Source organism: Syngnathus typhle, linkage group LG11 (assembly GCF_033458585.1).
Source record: "Syngnathus typhle isolate RoL2023-S1 ecotype Sweden linkage group LG11, RoL_Styp_1.0, whole genome shotgun sequence".
NCBI lineage: Eukaryota > Metazoa > Chordata > Actinopteri > Syngnathiformes > Syngnathidae > Syngnathus > Syngnathus typhle.
Window position 1 is genome coordinate 11,334,757 of NC_083748.1, and position 23,914 is coordinate 11,358,670.

The 23,914-nt window shown below is 42.4% G+C and overlaps 1 protein-coding gene across 2 annotated transcripts in view; it reads right to left on the reverse strand.

The window, feature by feature from the left end:
- Positions 1–14,315, reverse strand: part of pdzrn3b (PDZ domain containing RING finger 3b) — a 46,794-nt gene extending 32,479 nt beyond the window's left edge. Inside the window, exons 1-3 of one of the 2 annotated variants that reach the window (XM_061291111.1) lie at positions 13,451–14,314; positions 11,408–11,494; positions 10,090–10,197 (exon numbers count right to left, since the gene is read on the reverse strand). In XM_061291111.1, the coding sequence (XP_061147095.1) occupies positions 10,090–10,197; positions 11,408–11,494; positions 13,451–14,164 (909 nt within the window). In that variant the 5' untranslated portion in view covers positions 14,165–14,314. Of the gene's footprint in view, positions 1–10,089; positions 10,198–11,407; positions 11,495–13,450 lie in introns of both variants that reach the window. The other variant, XM_061291112.1, reaches the window with a different exon arrangement.
- Positions 14,316–23,914: the final 9,599 nt, after the last annotated feature.

Genomic DNA, 23,914 nt, shown 5'->3' on the forward strand with positions numbered 1-23,914 from the left:
ACTCTTTGTGTTGACTTTTGCTCGCTGGACAAACAGCTCGGTCAGATGTGAAAGCCCGTGCGTGACAATTCCTCGGGAAAATCCGGGAGACACCGACACTATGCGGTTCTTGACTTCTCTAATCCCTCTTGGCGAAGTCAATGATATCCACTCAAGTGGTATTCGGCCATTACCCACAAACACATGCTCCACTTCATCACCAAATAAAGTATATTGTGTTTTGTAGACTCCGTGACATGATTGAGTGAAGGATTACCGTAGCCTAGTAGGTGTTGACGTTTTACCTCCAAGTATTCCATATTTGGTCATAGAAACAAGCAAGGGAGCATCAAAACCACACAGCTAAATTTTTTCCTTGCAGAGTCATACTTGATTAATCAGAACTTGGAGCGCAAGAGAGAGTAAATGTGGGCTCAAGATGAGGAGAGAAGAGACAGTGAGAGATGAGAGTGTGTCATGCTTTCGACGTGGAGAGTGACTACTTGTAATTTCAGCAGTCTTCCTGGGAAAAGCAAAACTGCAGAGTTTGTCAGCGTCCCGCTTCAACGACACTGGAGTCTTTAGTCTGCCCGCCCCCTCTTGACTTTCTGCATGGGGCAACATAATTCATGGGTGGCCAAACATAGCCATGTGCGGCTGAAACGGAACGAAGACATATAACCACAGCAGCCATTTTATGAATGATGCTGATTGTATAGGATTTGTGTGTGTGTGTGTGTTGTTGATTTGTTGTTTTTAAAATCTGACAGACGCAAGTCTCAGCAAGGTTCTTTAAGAGACTTCATGATTGAACAAATGGTATGCTTCAGTTTAAGAAGCACCAAAAAACTGCCAAGACACACAACATTCAGTCCACGCATGGTGGCAAAATACAATTTCCTTTATCTGTTGGTTAAGAATCACTTCACGGTCATATGGAAAAAAAGAACATGACCAAGAATATGTTTAGTCAATTGAATGTCACCTCTTCTCTCACGTGCCTGTTCTCCATTCCTTGTTTGGTGCTGTACTCGGGGAGGAATTTAAATTCTGTCACTGCTCGGTGTCAGGGTAAAGCGGAAAGTCTTGGGCAAACACACCATGCCAAGCACCATGCCAAAGACTCACTGACCTCATTGCAAGATTTCATAGCTAACAACCGGTTCAAATGGCAAGCAACCCCTCCCCCACCTTAGTCTCGGAGTTTGGACATGGGCGAGAAAGGTCATAGAGGAAAAGGACTGATCGGCATGTCCTTAATGTAAACGTCTGCACTCAATAACGATTGACCACATTCAGAGGGTTGCCTAAAATGTTCATTGGTTGGAAAGCAGTAAAGATTCGGTAGGAAACGCTCACTTGATCAGTTCTTTGACTTCGAAGGTGTTGACTCATGGAAAAGCATCAAACCATTTTCATTATTAATGCTCCAATTCAGCTTTTGTGCCCTGTAAGGTTTTGCATAATGCTTGTAATGTTCCGCACATTTGGGTCAAATTAGGGAGGTCGTACCCCACACTGAGTCTATTTGGACTTTCGCAACAAAATAATCACTGGGCTCTCTCTGACCGTGTGACAAATATTACTCGTCTGGAACAACTAATTGAAAAACGAACTCAAGTCTATTTCCTAATGTGTCAACTATGCAACTTCTGGAAATGGAACCTTGGCATGTAGGATGTGAAACGCTTTTTGTCGCTGAGGGCCAGGACAGTGTGTTCGGGATTATGTGCTACATTTGTGGTTTGTGTGCTGAAGCAAGCCGGTCTCTCGGAGGTGAGGAACCGGGAGGAGGTCCAGACGAGACAGAGAGGCTTTCATTACTCTCAACCTCTACATGAAAAGAAATGCCAAGTGGCCTTTGTGTTTTCATAGCAAATATTAAATGTGGTGAAAACGTTGAAAACATGATTATAACCAACAAATATGTGACCTGCTAAACCGTGCAGCCATAGCATAGCGCGCCAATAAAAAGAAAGAAAACACGGGGCACCAAACGTTGACAGGCCTAACCAAAAGCAGGCCGTAGATGCTATGACAGATGTTGGAGTTTGGACTGGGAGCCTGGCCCGGTTTTGTTCTGTGAGGAGGTCGCTGACGGAGGTCGCTGACGGAGGTGCAGCCGCGCTACCCGCACAGAACCAAGCCCATAATCAGTTAAATCATACCAAGGCCTTGTTTTGATTTGCTCGCTTACTTTCAGTTCAAGGAATGGAAGTCAAGTAACAAAAACTCTGTAAGATAGCCGGGAAATATCTAAAACGCTAAATGATGACACAAAAGGGGACTTGATCGCATGAATAAAAATGGAAGGGTGTATTTCTTTCTTTCCCAAGTTGTAATCCCGCAAATAAAGGGCCATGTGTAAGCTCAAGTGTGTGTGGAAGTTGGCGTGCCTTGGCTGAGAGGTAGCAGCTGTGGGCCCGATATAGCAGTGCTGGAGTGAAAAGAAACACAGCCTCCTTGTTGCACACAGAAACCACAACTGAGCGTATGGATAATAAAATTCATATTTTCACTTATGCATTGGCAAAATAAATCAGAGCTTCTGTAAGTGAAATTCCATCATGGTGTCAAATATCTTTTTAAGACTTATCTGGTGGCTTTGTCTCCATCGGTACTGCTTTAAGAGGATTCCTAAACTCACATATGCTCTCATATACCGTATTTTCCGCACAATAAGGCACACCTAAAAACCTCCAATTTTCTCAAAAACCGACAATAAATATAATCCGGTGCGCCTTATATATGGACCAATATGGATCCGTGGATGAGGACTAATTTATTAAAGTAAGCTTGACGTGTTTATTTTGTGTGTTGTGTTATATTAACGTTTGAGCAACGTTGACTTATTGATATATTGTTATTGTTTTCACTATTATTGCATTAAAGTTTGAGCAACGTTGAATTATTTATTCTATGCGCTTTATAATCCGGTGCGCCTCATATATGAGCAAAGTTTTAAAATGGGCCATTCATTGAAGGTGCGCCTTATAATCCGGTGCGCCTTATAGTGCGGAAAATACGGTATATGTTTTGCCTGCACTTATGGCGCAAAGGTTTGACTTGGTGGTCTAAGGCTAGATAACGATATACAATATGAAATCAAAAGGCAAATGTTTTAAATTACGTCGAAAGTCCATGCTGACGTTGACGACCTTGGAAAGTCGATGACCTAAGTCACATGTTAAAAAGGAAGCCTGCACTAGGAATAATAGCCAAATAAAGCCTGTCCTGCTGCCTCCCTTGATAATTTTCCATCGACATAAAAGAGGGTGTGTGAAAACTACAGTGACAAAAGGTTTAATTTTCTGCAGTTTAAAAGTCCGCCCAAGGCTGCTGGGCGGATGGCGCAGCACTAAAAAGCCCTTTGTCCGGCCAGGATAGGCATGACGTTGGAGACATTAGATGTTACATTACACGGCCTGCTTCAGCTTTGTGCTTTGAGGCGACTGTTTTCATAAGACGGCAATGAGAAGAAAAAGATTCACTTTCAACTGAGGTGGGAACTCGTCCTCACAAGGATACTTTACCACTCTTTGCGTATCAATCAGCCTTTGCAAAACTGATCCCTTGGATCTGACTTCAAGATGGAGGCAAATGGCTGCCTCGGTACGTCAGGCAGTGTATTTGTTCTACTAAACGCTACATAGGATATTCTGTATATTCTGCATATGAAGACATCTTTCTTGCCACCTCGCCGTTGATCTTGGCATGGGTCTTTGCATACTCACTTAGCGGTCCTGAGCGTCTCCTCAACCTGATTTTGTCTGCCAACGCGTTATCGTATGATAGAATCTAAAGCAATTAGTGGCTTGAAACTATTCTGCCTCAGGTACAAGATGCACTGTAGTAAGAACAAGAAACGGGCGAGTACCGATACCAGACGTCAGTGCCGATATCAACCTGATTTCAAGAAATCTTTACTCATATTTATCAGCTGCCTTGCGCTTTACGGTAAGGAACTAGAAATTAGAAGGATAATTAATTTAATTTTCCCGTATCGGTCCTAAAAAAAACATGTTATCAAACACAGTACGGGGTATGTTTCCATGGCAAAAAATTAAAGAAACATTTTTTTAAAATGTTGCCATGTAAATGAATTAATTTTGTATACATTTGAACCATTTAAAGGGTCTTTTGTAAATGTCCCCTGACTACAGTATGCAAAAATAGTCATTTCATTTCATATAACTGCAGGTGCAAACAACTCTGCATACGGAATATAAACAACCATGAAAGCATGAGAGGACTCTTAAGACAGTAAAATATGCTCTGGCAGCAGGACCACCTGTGTATTTAAAGGGTGCAGTCAGAAAGAGCACACTGTACATGTACTTTTTCCAAATAGGAGCGGAAGAGGGAATAAAAATACAACTCGCTAGCTCCAGGCTGTCAGTCGAAAAGGAAGAGGAAGTCTTGAATGAGGCAAAACTTAAAAAGAAACATCACTCTCAAGGGAAGAAGAGATAGACCAATGCAAAGTGAGCAAGGCGGAGGCGTGGAGCCACGTTGACAGACAATGCTTTCTTTGCATTCATTTGCATGAGAAAAGGCAGCACAGCGAGGACCGCTTCCACTAAATGGAAGTGACCTCTCCATCTCCTCCAGAGAGTCTTGGAAGAATTTGTGCAATGGCAGCTTCAAACAGCCAGCTTTGCCACATTCATCCCTGAAAAAGGAGTTGATGTCGTCCAATTAGCTGAGATATTGCTGAACATCTGTCGCGTACAGGAGGGCCAATTATGTTCCGTGATTCTTTACATCTGTGAAGTCCTGGCGGAGTCTTAGAAAATGAAAACCAACATCTGTTCGTGGCCATGTTGGCCGTTGCTTCGCAAGGTATGAAGTAGTGAAACAGTTCAATGCGTCCACATACTGCGTCTATTCATTTTACACGTGGAACATGTCCAAAAACGTCTGCGTACTTCAAATGTGGACCGACACTTTGGTGTGAAGTGCAGCAGAAAGCATTCGCTGAGCTTTACTTGGTAACTGAATGGTAAGAATAAAACATTCTTGTGTGAAACTTTCTGTTACGTACACAAGTTGAGTTATCTTCCAAAATTAAAAACATATTAAAATGACAGATGAAGGATGAGAGAATAACGTCACACAAAGAAACAAAGAAACAAAGGAACAAACAAACAAAATAACTTCATTATTCCAATCCGAGCAATACATGTGTTTCTTTCTTTATGACTGATGTGGAAAATAGTGTGTGGTGAAAGCCCAACTGATTTTTTTTCATTTCATTCAATCATAATTTGAATGTAATTAAACTCATTGGAGTTCTGGAGATGTTATCTGTAAAGTGTAGACGCCCTTGTGTGCTTTACTGTCAAAATGTTGGCACAGCCCGAGTCAATTTTGATGGCAAATATACAACTTTGGCCTTGAATCAGGAATTGAACGCTTAGACTAGTTTGATTTATTATTTTCAAGGCCTCTGAGGTTTGGCAACCCGCTTCTTCATTCAATAGATGTGAGCCATCCATTGCCAATCTGTGCTCAATGTAGAATAACAAATAACAAACCAGCATGAAGAATTGCAATATTTCAGTTTTGTATTTTTGGGTAAAAAAAATGCAAACTTGCTGTAGTCAGAGAGCTACGATTTTTTTCGGAGCTGGGTTGACGTGCTGGGCAAAATCGGATTGTAAAACCATCATTTTACTCCGGTTTCAAGTAAGATGAGAACTCAAGTAGTTTAACTACCGTAATTTTCGGACTATAAGTCGGACCGGAGTATAAGTCGCACCAGCCATAAAATGCCCAAAAAAGTGAAAAATAAAACATATATATGTATACCACCCAAACTATGAAAAAAAGACGCGACTTATAGTCCGAAAATTACGGTATATGAGCAACTCGTTGCCAATTTGGGGTTGTAAATTATTTCCCAGATTGCATTGAAGACCGGGGATTTATTCGTATTTGGGAATGTGCTGGCTACTTTCTTTTTCCTTAAAATCCAAACTGACTCCATCATAAAATGCTTTTGAAGCCACAGGAATTCTACAAGATGGGAATACGATTGTACCCGCCATCTTGGCCCAGATAGAACCACAGATAGAAAGAGCCATCGAGCAGGGCGGGGCTTTCCGAAGAGTACCGGGAGGGAAGGAAACGGCCATTACAGCGCGTCTGTGAATCAGCCTATTAGGGTTTAATTGAGGGTAGTTAATTAGGAGTTAGTGGGCAGTCTGTGCTGGGGGGGGTCAGGGGACCGACACAAGAAGCAGCTGGCTGAGCAACCCGAGCCGATTGTTGCCGAATCTTTTGCACAAGGCCGGTAGCTGTGTGGCAGGAAAATTATCTTTAATTACACTTGTCTATTTCTGCTACCTTGAAGGCGTCGTAAATTAACCCAGTGCCCTGCTAAGAAGCGGGAGCCAGCCCAGGCGGTGTCGCAGCCAAGCAAACACATTTACAGTAGAGCCAGACAGGATGTCTCCGCACAAATCAAGCGCCGGCTTGCCTTTGAAAGTGAGCGGAAAGTACGATATTGTGTGTGTGGTGCGGGACAGGGACAAAAATTGCCTTCTGGCTGGAGCGAGGCATAAACTCACCTCACACCATCTCCGGACTGAAACGACTACACATCTTAAAAATCCCCCTGCGCTCCCATAAGGGGCTCTAGAAAACAAAGATGGGTTTGTCCTCACTCCTTCAAACCAACTCTGCAGAGAGCCACTCAGACCAGAAGCTGGGTAGACCTTCTTTAAAGTTAGATTTGATTGAATTTTCTGTTCCTGTCTCAAGTGGACCACGGGACACAGGAATGTGATGCAAGGCTCGCTTAGCTTAGTCTGGGACGGCCGCGTTCAGGTCGTCCATCAGGAGTGAACACGCAGCGTGCAAAGAGCTTCAAATCCAATAAAGGCTTTGACAAAGAACTGACTCTTGCCTCGGAATACCAAACATGTGATCTTCCTTAGGGAAATAACTTGCTTGTCTGTTCCGCTTAGCCCCACAGGTTCCAAAATAATGGAGGAACGTCCTGCTGAGGACGCCACGTGCTGCGTCAAATTATGTCACGTTCTTATGCCGGAGGAATGCGTCATCGAAAAAAGCGCAACAGCAAAACTCCTTCTTTACACCTACGGAAATGAGTAACACATTTTGATGTGTGATATAATCGATCCTCCCACCAGATAAAGAGGAAATACATAAATGACTCAATATACACGTCAGCAGTCATACTTGCTGCAAAACAAATTGCCTTTTTCTTCAGTTAGAGGTATAAAAGTGTCCAAAATGTCTTGGTAGGCTGACATTTTCATTTCGGTATATATTTAAAACTGTTCTAAATTTAAACATGAGGGGTCAGTTGAAAAGGTATTGAATAATTTGTCATTACAGACTGGAAAATCTTTTGGAATGTTGGAATGAAAGATGTGAGGCTGCTAAGGTGGCATTTCGTTTCTACTAACTCACCATAACTTAACCCTTGCGCAACTCAAACAAATGAATAATAAATCCGTAGGGGCATGCAAAGCTCAATTTCCATCTCTGTCACTAAGTGCTGGCTGGCTGGCGTGCTTTAAAAGCTATCCTGTCTCCTAGACTGTGACTTGATACGTAAAGAACTGCAGGGAGGTTCGGAGTGTTTAGTGGCTCAGCTCGGAACTCAGAACCCGAGTGACATGTAAGAAACTGCAGCTGTGCCGTGTTTAAAATGTGGAATCTGGAACAGAGACATGATTCAACTTCAAAGTCTCGCACATTAGGACAATGGGGCTGTTTTTCATGATTTTGCTACTTCCCGTCAGACAATGTCAAATACTTGACCACCTTACATGTATTTTATGAAATTCTCCTATGAGATGATCCCAGATTATGTATATCTATATTTATATACCTATATTTTCCTCATGTGCTCGTTTCGACTGAAAGAAACGGTTCTTTTGTGTAATGTTGCCCTTCCATTCTGCACTCAGCAGTTCCAAAGTGTATACATTTATATAAATATTGTCTTAGCTGGAACACATTCCTGCAAGCCGGCTATCCCCCTCCTTCTCTTCTAAAAGACATATGCATACACACTCCGAGCCGGCGTATTAGAATTGGCATTTCCCTCTGTCAGTTTATTTCCAAGCGGTTGTTGCCGTTTGCCCTTTGCGACCCAAGAATGTCTGCTGAGGATTTACAAGGTGACATTTACAACAGCGGTCCAGGCGTCGCTATTCTCTTCCTATTTTCACACTCTTTCAAACCCTTTGCCCGCATAGAAGTTAGGGTGAAAAGCTCAGGCGCGCACACTGTTGCATTGCGATGGAGCTTGCTCGCTTTAAAGGAAAGGTCATTTTAATGACAGACACCTGCAAACTGAATTGGGATTGCTTTCTATTGAAAACATTGTCGACATTCAAGTTTGACGATTTAACGTGTGAATTAACGGATGCGCCGCCTACTGTCAACACGGCAAAGCTAGCTAGCTGCATAGCTAAAAAATGCAAACAACCTAACCATAACCGGCAATAGCAATGCGGGATCGATGAAATGAATGAAAGCGTCTCAAAACATGGCCGAGGCTACGAAGACCTAATATCTGTTTGCAAACACTTTAGCTGATAGCTGAAAAATGTCAGCTTGTGAGGGTCCTCGAGAAAACATGAAGCTTTTCTGACTGAACAAGGGTGCATTCATGCGCTGATTCATAACAGCTCGGTTCGAGGAAAGCCATCTGCCATCACACCCTGACGCTAAGAGCCTGTTGTCAAAGTACGAGCCGCGGCTCAACATGTTCATGTTCCATCCATATAGACTTACTGAAATTAACATTTCTACGACAGCGCTGTAGTTTCTGCCTCATCAGGTTGACATTTAACGCCAGTGAAGGGATTGCTGCAATTATTTTTCCACAACTTTCATGTTTTAGACACGAGTTATGTTGACGACTGTCAAAAACAGAAAGTTTATCGTATCCAGTGCACAAAGTAGGACAAGGCCACAAGGAGTTGTTTTGAAAATACGAACACGCGACTGCTTCGGATTCAATTCCATCAATAGAGCAAAGCTGCGTTCACCTGATGTCAAACGCGCAATTGCAAGCTTGTCATGATGATAGATGTGCTTGAAGAGAAATTTCAAAGTACATGACACGGAAGTCTTTGCTCAAGCCAGCTAACAAAGAGGGAGTCCTCCAAATATGATCCGCCTCTACTATCGAGTTGCCAAATGGAATAAAAAGCTGTCATGTGGAACGACAATCGTGAAGTGTTTAAATGTCAGTGTCTTGATGGTGGACTGATTCGTTCTTTGCAGCAACTGGCCACTATTACCGGACAAAAGGCACGCCAAAAGGATCATGCCATGGCTGTAATGACCCCCGATGGGAGGAGACAAAAGTCAACGACATTGCCCATCCAAAGACTTTGACACTTCAGAGGGCTCGTTTGCTTGATTCCTCGACCGCCTCGCTCTCACGCGTAGCCGAGCAAATGAATGTATTCAAGCACAAAACAAACAAGTCGCATGTGACGGATCCATCATGCTGCAAATATTTTAATTGCACGGCTGACAAATCAGCACAAACATTGTTGTTACGGCCAGATGCCCTTGAAATTAAAACATTCTCTCCGCCATCATTGGAGCCCGGCGACCTCGATGTAAGTATGTCATTTTAAGCACAGGAATGACAGAGAGGGAAGTACTTTCGTGTAAGCGCTTGCCACAAACGGAGCACTGGTCAAAAAGCTCGGGGCAATTTCCTCGAGGTCTGACAATAAAGTCGGCGACAAACCATGTTTGTCATCTTGAGGCGTGCGGTATTCCACATTTGTAATCCACAGAAACGTCTTTGTTCAAATTCGGACAGCAACTTTTTTTGAGTTTTTGAACGGTCTTTTGTTTTTCACAAATATACTCAAAGAATGAAAATGTTGCAACGTTTTGCCCTCGCACACCAGATTCCTATTCTCGGCTACAGTTAAATCCCAAAATGCTGATTTGAGGTGTTGCCAGGTTGTCACCTTGAGGTGATTTGTGCGATCACACACATATATATCCCGTAAGTGTTGACAGGCATGACACACCTGACTACTTCCCAGCTGCAATATCATTTCAAATGTTCCCTTTTGCACGACTGCACCGGAAGTCACATACCTCAATAATACGGTCGTGCATTTGAAGGCCGTCCTCCTTGTCGGCTGGTCCATTCTCGATAATTTTGGACACAAAGATCCCCTCGGTGGTAGCGCTGTCATGATCATCCTATGATGGGAATTAGAGACATCACACTCAGAAGTAATCTTGACATGTACAAACTGCAAAATTTACTGCTGGTAGACTGTGTTGGGAAAAAAAAAAAAACATTTCGGGAACATATAATTAAACTTGTACTGTGCGGGCAATAAAATGAGCAGCCAACAAATGATCTCATTTTCTAAGGCTTATAAATGACTAGTTGAACTTATACAACAAATGACTGAAAGTTACTAGTTCCAAGTTTTAACAGTACATTTCAAATCATAACCAGCCAATCTGTGTCCGCTTCCTCCCTCTCTCCAAAGGCAACAGCAGCGTTAACGCCGTCACACTGCAGATTACTCGACAAGTTGGCCGACTCTTGACATTTGCAGACAAACAAGGTCTAGTGGAGAGCACAAAACCTGGCAGCTGATTGCTGGTAGCAGTCATTTCGAAAACGACAGCCACATGAAAAGCGTGTGTCAAAAGCTAAATGGACATTAGTTCTGCCTATCTCTTAATTAATAGCCTCTTCCCCAGACTCTTGGCTTTTGAGGTTGGTCGAAAAAGCCAAGGCCAAGCATTATGTCAGCTCTTTCATGACAGCAAGTAAGTAGCGTTGGCGAAACGGAGACCTTTATGCCTTTATAATTTCCTGCCATAAAACGTTTCAATGTCGGAATCTACGTCGCTCCCAAAATTGGCGTCACTGTGGCTGCGGGGAACTTGTCAAGACTTGAGCGGCGTCCGAGTGAAACCGATAGTGCCACCAACTGACTTCCGCACATTTCCCTTGTTAACAGGTTTTATTCCAACCAGTGTGTGGCATCATATTCCCATTCTGACTCGAATACATAACAGCTCAGGAAATTACAGGCCAGACAAAACAACCTTTGGTTTTTACCTCACCACCAAAATTTCCTCAATTAGAGAGACAAGTCAGGTCAGAGACATGACCCCATATTTAACGCTCATAAAAGTAATTATAGCCTTTTTTTTCATCTGTAATGTGCCTAAACCGCAACCAAACCGAATATAAGCACAATGAAATATAATATTGCAGGCCCATTCATCCACAGACAGGAACTGTGCCGGGCCATCTAAACTTGGTCTTCCAGGGGAGGATTGTGGTGCTTTAAGTGTGTGCTTTACATTCCTGGCTTGACATATGACACTTGTCTGATCACTACGGGGGGGGAGATGAACTCTCCGAGATGGTCTGCTTTGGACCTACCACACTTGGCTTTCCTCCCATGATGTTAAAGCCCAGAGATCCGCCCTCGCGAAGAAGCACAACTTCCACATTTTTAGTATCTCTTTCCTGCGGGCACACACAAGAGAGACACGTAGAATCCAGGAACAGTTCAGATAGTGTACAGATATGTTAATGAGGTGATCTTTAGAGAAGAACTGGGTCGCTTCCAAGATAACAGTCCATACATGCTGCACTGGCTAAATATAAAGCCGAGATATCATCGGCACGTACGCTGTCCTGACTGGCATGGACTCAAAACTGTCTGTCATGTGCCGTCGTCAGCCCGTTGAGGAATGCCCATGCAGTCCTGCATTGTGTCACGCCACCATTAGCAACGTACAAAAAGGGAAGAAGCCAAGAAGACAATTTCCCAAATAAGATCAAGCTGTTCTGAGCTGCGAGAAACTGCCAAAAGCCCCGAAACAAATTGGATGGATTTCGTAGGTGCTCTAACGTTTAGTCGGCCAGAGATTCGAATGAACTCAGAGTAATTAAGGAGCATTTTCTTACACATCTGCAAACACTCTCGCAAAGCTCTCGTCCCTAAATGAGAAGAATCTCTTCAGGAGGTTGTACATTTCCTAAAGCATCAGGTATGTCCAGGTGGTAGAAATAAAATGCAACTTCCAGTCAGATCTTATGGTCTAGCAAAAGCACCACATGGAAGTACTGGACTGGACAGTCTTGAATCAAACTTGTGTCTAAGAAAAGAGATCGCTTGACCCGTTTGAGTGTTTTTTATTCTGGCTCTGGCATGGTTGAAAGCACGCAGACTTTGGCCTATAGATGCACGGCTCCACAGCATCGGACGCATTTTTAAACGTCATCACCAGCGACATCACCAAAACAAAGTTCCGTTCTGACACTGGTCTCGGCTTTACTGCTCCCCATAAAAGCCTACATAAACAAAAGAGCGGAAAGAATAAACGCCGTGGGCTGTCTCTTTTCCAGAACAATTGTCGTTTGTTTTATGCTTGTTGAAGGCCTGCCAGAACAGGGGACGGACTCCATCGGGAACGATGTGTTGAGCGTATATCTCAGTGCTGTCAAAGGAAGGATAACAAGCAGGCAAGTTCTCTTCTACCTCCACCAGCAAGTCCATCCATGCCTTAGTTACATCTGAAGTGCCATTTACCAGTCTGCGAGGACACTTCGACGACACCCACACACTGAACAAATGAAACCCTGAGAAAGAGATATATGGGTGGCTGGAAATGAACACACGCATTCAGAAATCGAAGTGGACTTGAAAGTAGAAGGTCGAGACTACTTCCCCTTGAATGACAGCAACAACAAAAGAAAGAAAAAAGTTGTCAGTACTTGTTAGTGCGAGTAGACAATAAAGCTGACTGACTCAAAACTGCTCTTGGACTGTTTTGTCCACCCAGCCATTCATTTTAATTGAGGGATTTGATTATATTAGTGCCATAAGATTTTACTCATGTAAAATCCTTTGGGGAAAGCTTTTTTTAGAAAAAAAAATATATGTCTTTATTTCGAACACATCCAAAACAAAAAAAAAGACTTTAAAATTCCATCTATAAGTCCGTACAACACGCAAATAAACAATAAACCAACAAACTGAGAAAAAAAATAAAATATATATATACATAAATAAATAACTCAATAAAGAATTCTCAAAAAGGAGTAGGAGGAAGCATAGCTTAATTGATCCTAAAGCCTGCAACTGAAGCCAAAAGTGGTGTTAGTAGATCCATCATTTGAGTTTGTTATGACCACGGCACTGAAAGGTGACAGAATGTCCCCCAAACAAGCATGCTCCCAGGAGCCAACCCAAGTGGAACCTGGCTCTTGTTGTGTACAGACCTGCAGTAAATATTTGGCCCTCCCCCCCTCGACCGCCAGCTGGCCAGAGTCACAGCTGACATGCATGTCTCAAAGAAGACTCAGTAAAGTCTCCAAACTGGGAGTCAGATTAGGAGACAATGGTAACTCTCAAATTTTGGAGACTTTAAAAGTTGTTTGCACAATGTTGATCGCCACTTGCTGCTCCCCGCTTACCTTGCAGGAGAAGGTCACCGTCCTAGTGAGAGAATCGATCCTCTCGCTGTACTCTGCGAATTTCTTCTGGTACTTCACCGCTGTCATCTGCAGCTCGGCGTGAGCGGCGGAAAGTTGCGCCAGGAGCGCTTTCTCCCTCTTGTTGGCTTCGATTGTCTGTTTCTTGAACTCACTATCCAAGCACATCATTTTGTATTGCAGCACGCCGTTGTGCGCCTTCAGGGCACGGACGCAGCAGTGCTCATTGAGTCGCTTCTCTTGGAGCGTGAGCGTCAAGCCGCAACCGCGCTCGCAGTTGCCCACCGCTCGAAACTCGCACGTCTCCCGCATGTGAGCATCCACGTCCCGCAGGCTGAGCACCTCGTCGCATCCTTTATTGCCGCACTTGGCTGGAGAGTAGTCACACATGCCGGCGTGCTCGGCCAGGTGCTGCAGCTTCACCACCGCGTCGCAGCCCCGCACATGGTTGTCACATTTGATCTCCAGCTTCAGGATGAGGTTTTTCAAAGGCAGGACGTGGTTCAATTCTTTGGAGGAGATCCGCTGGCATTTGACGGGACAGCTGCTCTGCTGGACGACCCAAGGTAGAACGCAGCCAGAGCAGAAGACGTGGCCGCACGGAGTAGTCAGTGGGTCTTCCAGAACTTTATTGCACAGATTGCATTTCAGATCCGGGTCAACTGTTCCACTGAAGCGGTCCAGCTCGTATCCCATGTTTGTCCGAGGCCGAATCCAAACTTATGGGCTCCCCACCCCCGCAGCGTGAGACGGAGCAGTGGGGCGTTCTTAGATGGTCATTGGAAGAGCGCTTGCACACCAAATAACGTTGCGAGGTCCTCGCAGCCTGAACTCCTGCAGGACTTTTTGGTGCGTTTAAGTGTAGCTCGGAAGATCCTAAATCGATCCACGAGTCGGGTTTTTTTTTTCTTTTTTTTTTTTTTCTTATTTAAGTTTACTGAAAGGTTCATAAATGCAAAGAAGAGAAAATTAAGAATATATTTTTTATTTCAGTTTACTGAAAGTCAATAAATGCAAAGAGAAAATTAAGAATACTTTTTTTGGGTAATTTAAGTTTACTGAAAGGTTCATAAATCCAACGAAGAGACAATTAAGAATACTTTTTTTTATTTAAGTTTACTGAAAGGTTCATAAATGCATCGAAGAGAAAATTAAGAATATATACGTATATTTTTAATTCAAGTCTACTGAAAGGTTCATAAATGCAAAGAAGAGAAAACTAAGAATACGATTTAAAATAGAGGATTGGACCGAATTGTAGTCAGTGCGTCATTTCGTTCTCCATACTAATACAATGTTGTTTTTCAAGCAGATTAAATTTAGCCTTCAGGTTCATGTCAAAGGGAAAGTTTAAACTTAGCCTTCAAGCTCTAGTCAAAGGAAAAAGTTTGTTTTTTAAGTCAATTAGTTATTCACTTGTTCTTCAAGTGAGCAGCTAGTCTCAGTCCCACTGGATATTATGCCCAATTCATGTTTGGGTTCTCTGGGGAGCCTGCAGTCGTGTGCTGGTTCAAATTTTGGTATGCAAAGAGGATTTTTTAAATTCCTCATACCTGTTCAAAATAACAAAATGTCTAGAGCTCACTGAAATTGTACAAAGGAGTGTGTTCGTGTGTGTGTTTCTGTTTGTGTACGCTAAACAATAAACAAAAAAATACATGTATATGGCAAAATAATGCTGTCTCCTTTAGCTATGGCTGGTTTCCGTTGCTATCACTGAACTTGTAGCAGACACCTTTGTTGCAAATGCAAAGGACAGATCTTTACATCAGCAATGTGGGTACTTGGGAAGTCCTTGGAATTGGGCCATCGCATAATCAACACCTTTTCATAGATATGACAAAAGCATGAGGGTCATGTGGGAACCTGCCAAATAAGTTACCGCTGTTCAAAATGCTGTCTAGCGTCACAATGCACTCCAGAAAACAATACATTTGATGTCTCCTATTAACAACTCTGCAACATTTCTAACAAAGGCTTCTGACAAAGTCATGGTTCAATTTTTATACTATTTTTTTTTTAAAATCATTGTCACTGGGCTCATCGAGTACACAGACAGATGGTGTGAACTAAATGTGAGTTGGAGCTGTCTTTTTTTTTTTTTTAACAGAAATAGATTAAACATTGCCTTTTCAAATTGCATAAACATAATCACAGTGTTTCTGGAACAAATGAGGTGCATGACGCAATTACATCAACATATCAGTTACCAAATGCAGTCGATTATTATTTCAATCAGGAATAAGATGGCTTCTCTGGGAGGCCAGAAACGGTATGTGGGTCGGTGATGTGAGGACCTACCCAAAAAAGTACAGAAAACTCAATTTAACAGGAAGTCAAAGTGTGAAAAACTGAATCTGACCTAGATCTGAAGTTCCATACTAATTAAATCTTTATGGAAGAGAAGGGCATATGGTCGACACTGCACCTTGGCGGGCTTAAATACTTCACTGGCCAAAGCACAGTTAGGAGGGTGCGGGTTCGATTCCACCTCCGGCCCTCCCTGTGTGGAGTTTGCATGTTCTCCCCGGGCCCGCGTGGGTTTTCTCCGGGCACTCCGGTTTCCTCCCACATCCCAAAAACATGCTTGGTAGGCCGATTGAACACTCCAAATTGTCCCTAGGTGTGAGTGCAAGTGCAAATGGTTGTTTGTCTCTGTGTGCCCTGCGATTGGCTGGCAACCGGTTTAGGGTGTCCCCCGCCTACTGCCCGATGACGGCTGGGATAGGCTCCAGCACGCCCGCGACCCCAGTGGGGACTAAGCGGTACAGAAAATGGATGGATGGATGGATTGTCTTCCATTTGTTTAACATTATTCTCAATGGAATGCAGGAAATTGTAGATGAAAGAGAAAAAAAAATCCATACTGGAATCATTTGCAGCACATATTTTATATGCCAAAACAAACCGAATATACATTATATGCTAATGAGCTGAATGTTAAATAAACAAGTTGGATGGAAAAAGTTAAGGTAAACCACGCGGCATCGGACTTTTATGTTACTATGCTGATGATATTTTTTCTACGTCGGGAATATGTCAAAAAAAGTCTTGGTATTTTATGCTGGACTAGCACCCTGCAACGCATTAGTCACAGAGGTTCCAAAGACACAAGTGTGTAATATTAGGAACAGATGAGTGTCCCACTCCCACCAGAGAAGGAGGGGGGCTCGATGGTGGGGGTCATTTGAGAATCTCCAATCATAAGTTCCTTTCTGCAGCCTAAGAAGTACTGCTGATTTTCTGGAAGCTCTGTTCCCACTGGGTCTATAAATAACATACATAGTGAAATGGGCTCTCTTTATCTCAGAGGCTTAACCAAGTGAAGCAAAAAAAAAAAAAAGGGGGAAAAGAGCATTCCAAAGTTTGCTTTCATGTTGATATGAAGCACATTTGATTACATAAAATGCGATTACATTCACTATATCAAGATCATTTACACGAACTGACCATTGTACTTGTCATTAAAAGTCCATCGGCACACCCCTGAGCAACATCAGTTTAGCCTGGTCCAGTAGGAACATTTTACTTCCTTGCTCCCGAAAGGCCAAATTCTGATTGGCCAAATTAGAGAAACCTACTGAGGATTAAAAACAAAGCCTAATAAATCTGCAAGTGGTGCTCCAGTAGCGGCAAAGCTCTTCTTGTTGGAGCCTGTCACCCGAATGAGAGTGACAGCAGGACTGGAGCGCCAGATAAAAGGTTCTCTGCTCAAAGCTTGCTGATAATGAGAACAGCCACCGTGAAGCTGACATCAGTGTTGACAGCCAGTGCAACCGGCGTACTTCACACTTGCACATACTCCCGGAATGGCAACTTCTCACGCATGGCTGGCGAGCATGTCGTGTACATGATACCAACACCACTTTTAGTCTTTGGAATACAGCTGAGCAACTGCCGATTTCTAAATTCAGCAACAAAAGTACAGAATAAAAGAAGGATAAATGTCATCATGGGTAAAAAAAAAAAACTTCCAAGGCCATTATTTTGTATGTGATCAAAAAGAAAAGCAAGCAGCCCGATTAGTAGCAGCAACGATTTCAGGAAAGCAACATGGGGTCGGGTTCAGCGAGGGATAACTCAATATACACGGAAACAAGGCAATGGGCTGTGGAGGGAACATGACCAGCTAATCGGAAACAAGTCCCCTCTAATTAGCCGTTACCAAAATAACAGACTGAGGTCATAGCTGTTGTTCTCCCTCCAGAGGAACAAAAAAATGTATTTGACAAAGAGATAAAAGAAAAGACGCTTTTTGATCATTTCGTAAAAGAAGATCATTTCTGATCTTCTTTTATTGTCAATTGTCTTTTTGTACATTTAGTAACGAGGCTCGTTTTTATACGCCCGTTAAAAGCTCAGACGATTGCAAGGCTGGGTCTCCCAGGCTAATGCTTCAGATGCCTGAGAGGCAAATACCTCGACTTTATCCAAAAGAGCCTTTGCCTGACTGCTCTACCTGGCCAGATGAGATGGGAATGGCGATAGCCACTCTGCTTATATTCTTGAGCGCAGTGTGAAAATAAACACACTTCCACTCCACGGTTTCCTGTAAACAAATGTGGAAAAAAAAAAGCCCACCCTCTTTTATTTGTGCTATTTTAGATGCCGGTTGTTCGTCTTGCTGATTGCGATGCAAGATAAGTCTCACAAAGGATCAGTGTGTGGGCCAAATAACATTCTGAGGCTTTGGCTAAAAATGTTGCGTGCAAAAGGATGTTCATTCTTTACCCGTCAGAACAAATATCTTATTAGCATTTCATTACCTGGCCTGCTCCTGAGGGACTAAATGAGCAAAGAATGAATAACTTCTCAGACAGGAAAAAATTAACCTTGAAGTGTTTCTTGGGTTTTTTTTTTCTCAGATTTTTTGGTGCTAAAATGAGCATTTTATGCAACTGCAACACAAGGAAGGAAAGTTCACAGCACAACACATGCACAAGGCAAATCGAAGTGCTTCACAAAAGTCTCAATGTTCCATCCAAAAGACTCCGGGAGAAAATTATTCTCTAAACCGTATTGACAAACACAAACCGCAAAGCAAAACCAATGAAACGAGGAGCATCATTGTTTGTTCCAGAGGTGGTATTAAGTGGCGCTCATCTGAAGCAGAACAACACTCCCCAAAACAGTCCTTCAGGTGTTCAGAAAGTGTGAGACTGACAGCTGTGATCAATGTTTGCTGTGTGTCTTCAAAATATTTGGGTGCATTCAAAGGCAACGTGAGAAAAGATACAGGCCTGCAATTAGTAAGATAACAATCACGCTGTCAACAAATTGTTTGCATCGTCGCACTTGGCAGCCCTCGGTGCTTGAAATTAAAGTTTCATCTGATTTGTTCTTTCTGTTCTTGTCTTTTAATACCAACAAAGTTATCTGCACTAACATATTCAAGATTTCTTTTTTTGCCCTTAAAAAATACGATTTTAAGGAAACGTCAAAGTCCTACTTTTGCAGTCCTGTTGTTTACTGTGCAGAGCAGATTTCTCCCAAGGCCAAGTTCTAAAAAAATGAATAAAAATACAGGGCATAGTTTGCTTCTTTCGTCTGGATCGGGTACTTTCAGCCTAATATTGACCTAATAGTGCCATCTAGAGGAGTTCCAAAAATACAACTGATTCATGAAGCAATTTTGAAGCATCCCATCACAGGAAATTAAAAGCAATTTTATTTTGAAATGATTCACCACATTTCCTGACTGACAGTGGAGGTTGAGTTCTGCACAGATGTGAGAAATAGGTTCAATTTCAAAACGGTTCCGAACACCAACACTCCAACAAGTGCTCTCGAGTGTATCTGGCATTAAATACCCAACAAGCATTGCTGAATATCAGCATTCCAAATGCGGATGTTAATCCTCTTTAACTCAAATGACACATCTTGTGCACATCCAGAAAAGAACAATCCAAAAGTGGATAAATGTATCAAAGTGTTTTGGCTGCTTCCGTCACGTGCTCCACTCTTGCTCAAGCGCTTCCTTCTAGACGGCTTGGCATATGTCTTCCATTACGATCATCGTTTTCAAACATTTCTGCAAGACTTGTGGCTTGACAGTCTGCTCGAGAAGGAGGATTCTTGAAATTGACTAATTTCTGCTTTCCAACTGTTTATTATTAAATACAATCGTCCATCAAAGCTGTCACGGGGGGGTCCGCTGTCTTTCAAACATTAGATCTGCACCGAAAAATCCAAATGTTTCCCCATCCATCCTTTTCTTTACTGCTTCTCCTTGCCCGACCACTGAGGAATTAATTATACCGAACTCTGTCGTCAAAGCAAATGAATCGAGGCAACCATAAAATAAAATATTGAAGAGCAAGTGTGTTTGACTGTGAAGCAGAACCCAGCCAGTCTCAAATCAAAGCTATCAGCAAAGTAAGACATGGAAATAGTTTGAATCAAAGATGTGACACTGATGAAAAAAAGAAAACTCTCCATCATTTCCAACATCTGGAACAACTGTGCGATACATAAACAGCGTGCTTGGCCGGGTGTTGGATTTGTTGCCATGATCACAAGAAAGTCAAAGGCAAGAGAAGAAGTTGAAAGTGGAATGTAAACACCGGTGACAGATGAACCCAAGGAGCTCTTGTGAAAAGCTTCATGACCGACCCCTGCTAACAGGCCCAAATTACCAAGGCAATGGGATTTCTTCTCCAGGGGCGAAATTCCAAAGTCACATTCTGCTTGTTTTCCCGCCTGACGTTGTGACCTGTGAGCTGCCGCTGGCCTCGTCTCTCACGTGCGAGTCGTGTTCAAACAGAGAATTTATTTTTGCAAAGCTTAACTCACTTGGTATTGCAAAGAAGAGGAAACACCGGGGGACTTGGGTCAGAGTGCCGAGTAAAGAGAACTGGTTGGAAATGATGGACAGAATATCATGTCGGATTTGAAGAACGGCTGAAATTTAAATGGAAACTAATGCAGTAGAATAATGCAAATAAAAAGAGCCGGTTTTATCACTAAGCCGACCGCATGTTGGACTCTCATGAGGACACGTCCGTTCCTGCTGCCAGAATTTCTGCTGCTAATCTTATTTGAGGAGCCTTGGAAATAAGAAGCAATTGCTCAGGTCTTGACCTGTCTAATGAGACATGGCTGCCGGCGCGAGGTGTCACTCACATGAATGATGAATCTTGTTCGCCATCACTGCCCGGCATGCCGGGCCTCATCATCAAATCTTGGTGAATGCTTCCTAAAAGCTTTGCTGCTCATCCTTTTGACATTCTGGAGGCTCGGGATGGGAAATCGTTTGTACATGAGTGCAAATACATTTTCAGGACAATACACGCCTAAGTGCCCAATGGAAAAGTACTTCAACATTTGCAGTGAATCCATTTAGATGATGTGCCATTGGAGACTAATGCCAGTGCTACTTTTTACTTATTTTGTAGTTAGGAAGCTTTTTTTCTTTTTTTTTTTTTGTAAGTACGTGAGAGTGAAGCCCTGTCTAAATGAGACACACCATCCATCCACTCTGTCAGGTTAACCCGGAACGCCTCACCTCAGAAAATTGTCTGACGAGAGGAATGTGTGATGCCTTTTCATGCTCTTTTGTTGCTTTTTCTTGCATCACTGACATTATTACCACCGCATTTTTTTTTTTGACAGGATTCAATTGATTTTTTTCCTATGTGAAAGTTCTTGGCACTTCTTTTTTTTTTTAAATCACATAGAATTTTTTTTCTGCACGGAAAGAGAACCTTGTTTCCTGTTCAAATGTTTTTGTTTTTGCATTTTTCAAAACTCCCACGTCCATTTTTTTTTTCTGTAATGTAAGCAAATACTTGAAGGGAGTTATTGGCCATACATTAGCAGGCCAAGACAGAAATTACAGCGGTCTCCAAGTCTTATCAAAAATTGTTTTCACGGCACTCTATGAGTAATGGGTGTAACGTCACTCCTCTGGTTACACTTAAATACGTACACACACAAGAAGGATTATGGTGCTCTTTATCTTGAGCAATGCACACACAAGACCATTTTGATCTGACACAAGGGTAAAAATAGATACTATCGTTTGTCCTGAGAAAATCTGCAATGTCTATATGTTAAGTATAGACACCCACTTTTCTTGGAATCGCCATTTCGATTGTAGGAACACGAGCAAGACTCTGAAGGGAGAAATCTCTTGCAGATGTTCCCCAAGATGTCTCGTGTTTTTCTTCAGTTGATTGTTGGAATGACTTGACTTGATAATGTCACTTCGTTTTGGTTCGAAATGTTTTTGTGTGATCAATCTGTAGTGAGTTTCTCTTCTTTGTCTTTTATTTCTTTTGATGATTCAAGACCTTTAGGATAAATTCAACTTGTTAGAGGGGGGAAAATGTGCAACTATTATTGTCTAGTACGAGAAGTTTAGCCCAACTGTACAAATCAGAAAGACAGAATCAAAAATGTCTGGCGGGTTGCTGCTATCCTGTCAAAGGCGATATAAACAGAAACGAGAGACAAAGAGCAGAGACTTCCAAATTTCCTCTTCCTGACGTCGGTGATGCTACCGACGTTGATTCAGTTTGTCGTTCCAACTTCCTCCATGCCGGAAGAATTGGCGTGCAGCTTCTCTTCCCCCGAAGCCACCTGTCTTGCGTCTTCACTCCCTTGCTGACGTCAAACGACCCCATCGCAGCTGCTTTGTTGCGTACATCAAGAATGTTGTAACATAATAAGACGCATTAGCAAGCCGGCAACATTCTCTGTGAGCTGAACGAAAAGTATGCCAACCTAACAAGCCTTTGTAGGGATTTTTCAAACAAGTGCGGCTTACACAAAGAAGATTTACTGCAGTTACTTCACCAAAGCTTGCACATAGTCAACCAGGTCAAGTCAGTTCGAACGTCAGAGTCTCTCTCCTCCTCCTCCCCTGAGCTACTCACGTGTGAGCAGGAGATGGAGAGAGAAGATGGAGGGACTTTCCTTTCAATAAGAAAATGAAGAGTCAAAGAATCAGATGGAGTGCATTAGCAGAGCAGAGAGCTCGTGCGGCCAGGGGAAAATTGCCTTGTGATGATGATGATGAGTCTAACAGGACAATCTTCTCGCCCGTATTCCATCGCAAGCTTCTTGCAAGCTCCCGACTTGAACTGGCTGCAAAGTGGAACTACAGGAGTCACACACATTGCATCGGGTTTCTTCCCTGACAGTCAAGCTCAAGCTTCATCCTGACAAGACAATGTGACATGGACTGCATTGTTCAGCACATTTGTATATATATATATATTTTTTTACAAATATGATTCAAGTATGCCAAAGCTCCCTTTCTCCTTGTGTGGAAAAGCTTTCAAAGTAAACATCAACTGACCTCAGACCACTCATTCTGCTGTCGATGACATCATACAATTCAAGCCAGAAGGAACCGCAAAATTACACGGAGAATATTCCATCGAGCGAAGTGTTGAAAGAAAATTTGTCGCATTCACAAAATCTGAAAAAAAGTTGCGTCTTAGACGAGCGGGCACCGCATAAGTGATTGTCATGACTCAATTAATTGATGCCAGCATGAGAAGAGAAATGTATTTCTAATTCATGTGCATATTTAAAAGAGGACATCATTTATTCCTTTTACCCTCCTTGATTGGTTTCTTTATGTGCGTGAGTCATAGTTCATATGTAAAGTGCGTCGCTCTAATTTCTGAAGTGAATTTGCACTCTATAAATAACTTTGACTTGGCAGGCGAGCACAAATTATGGCCCAATAAGGACGATTTTATTGCTTGAATAAAATACAGCTCAATGAAAATGCAAGGTTTTGTCCAATTATACACTACCGTTCAAACGTTTGGGGTCACAAAATTGTTTGGGTGACCCCAAACTTTTGAACGGTAGTGTAAATATTATCATAATAAAATATTATGAATTAAATATTATAAATTACATCTTATATTTGTATAAAATTACATATAATCTATAAATATAAGTATACATATATATTATAAGATTTTTTACACAGAAGATTATATATATAATCTATAAATAATTATCTAAATAAATATATACACTACCGTTCAAAAGTTTGGGGTCACCCAAACAATTTTGTGACCCCAAACTTTTGAACGGTAGTGTACATCAAACACAATATGATTTTCTCTGACCTGAAACAGGACAAGAGAAAACATCAGAAGAGGGAAATGATAAGGAATGCAGGAATTCCTTCATATGCGCATGTGGAGTGAGAACGTGGTGACGTGTCTCAACAGCCAGTTAGGGAATCAGAGGTTGCACTTTCAACACATTCACCATCTCGCTCGTCTTGCTCTAGGCCTGTCGTAAACATGACATAAAGAAGATGACACACCTGTTAGAGTGAGACACGACCTTTAAGCGATCCACAACATGCAGGAAAAACAAAATGTCGTTGATGTTGCTCTGAACCGACGAGTGACAGGATGCAATAAGTGCTTTTCACTTCTTGACCCTCTCGGTCTGAAGCATTTAAGCTCATGTGTA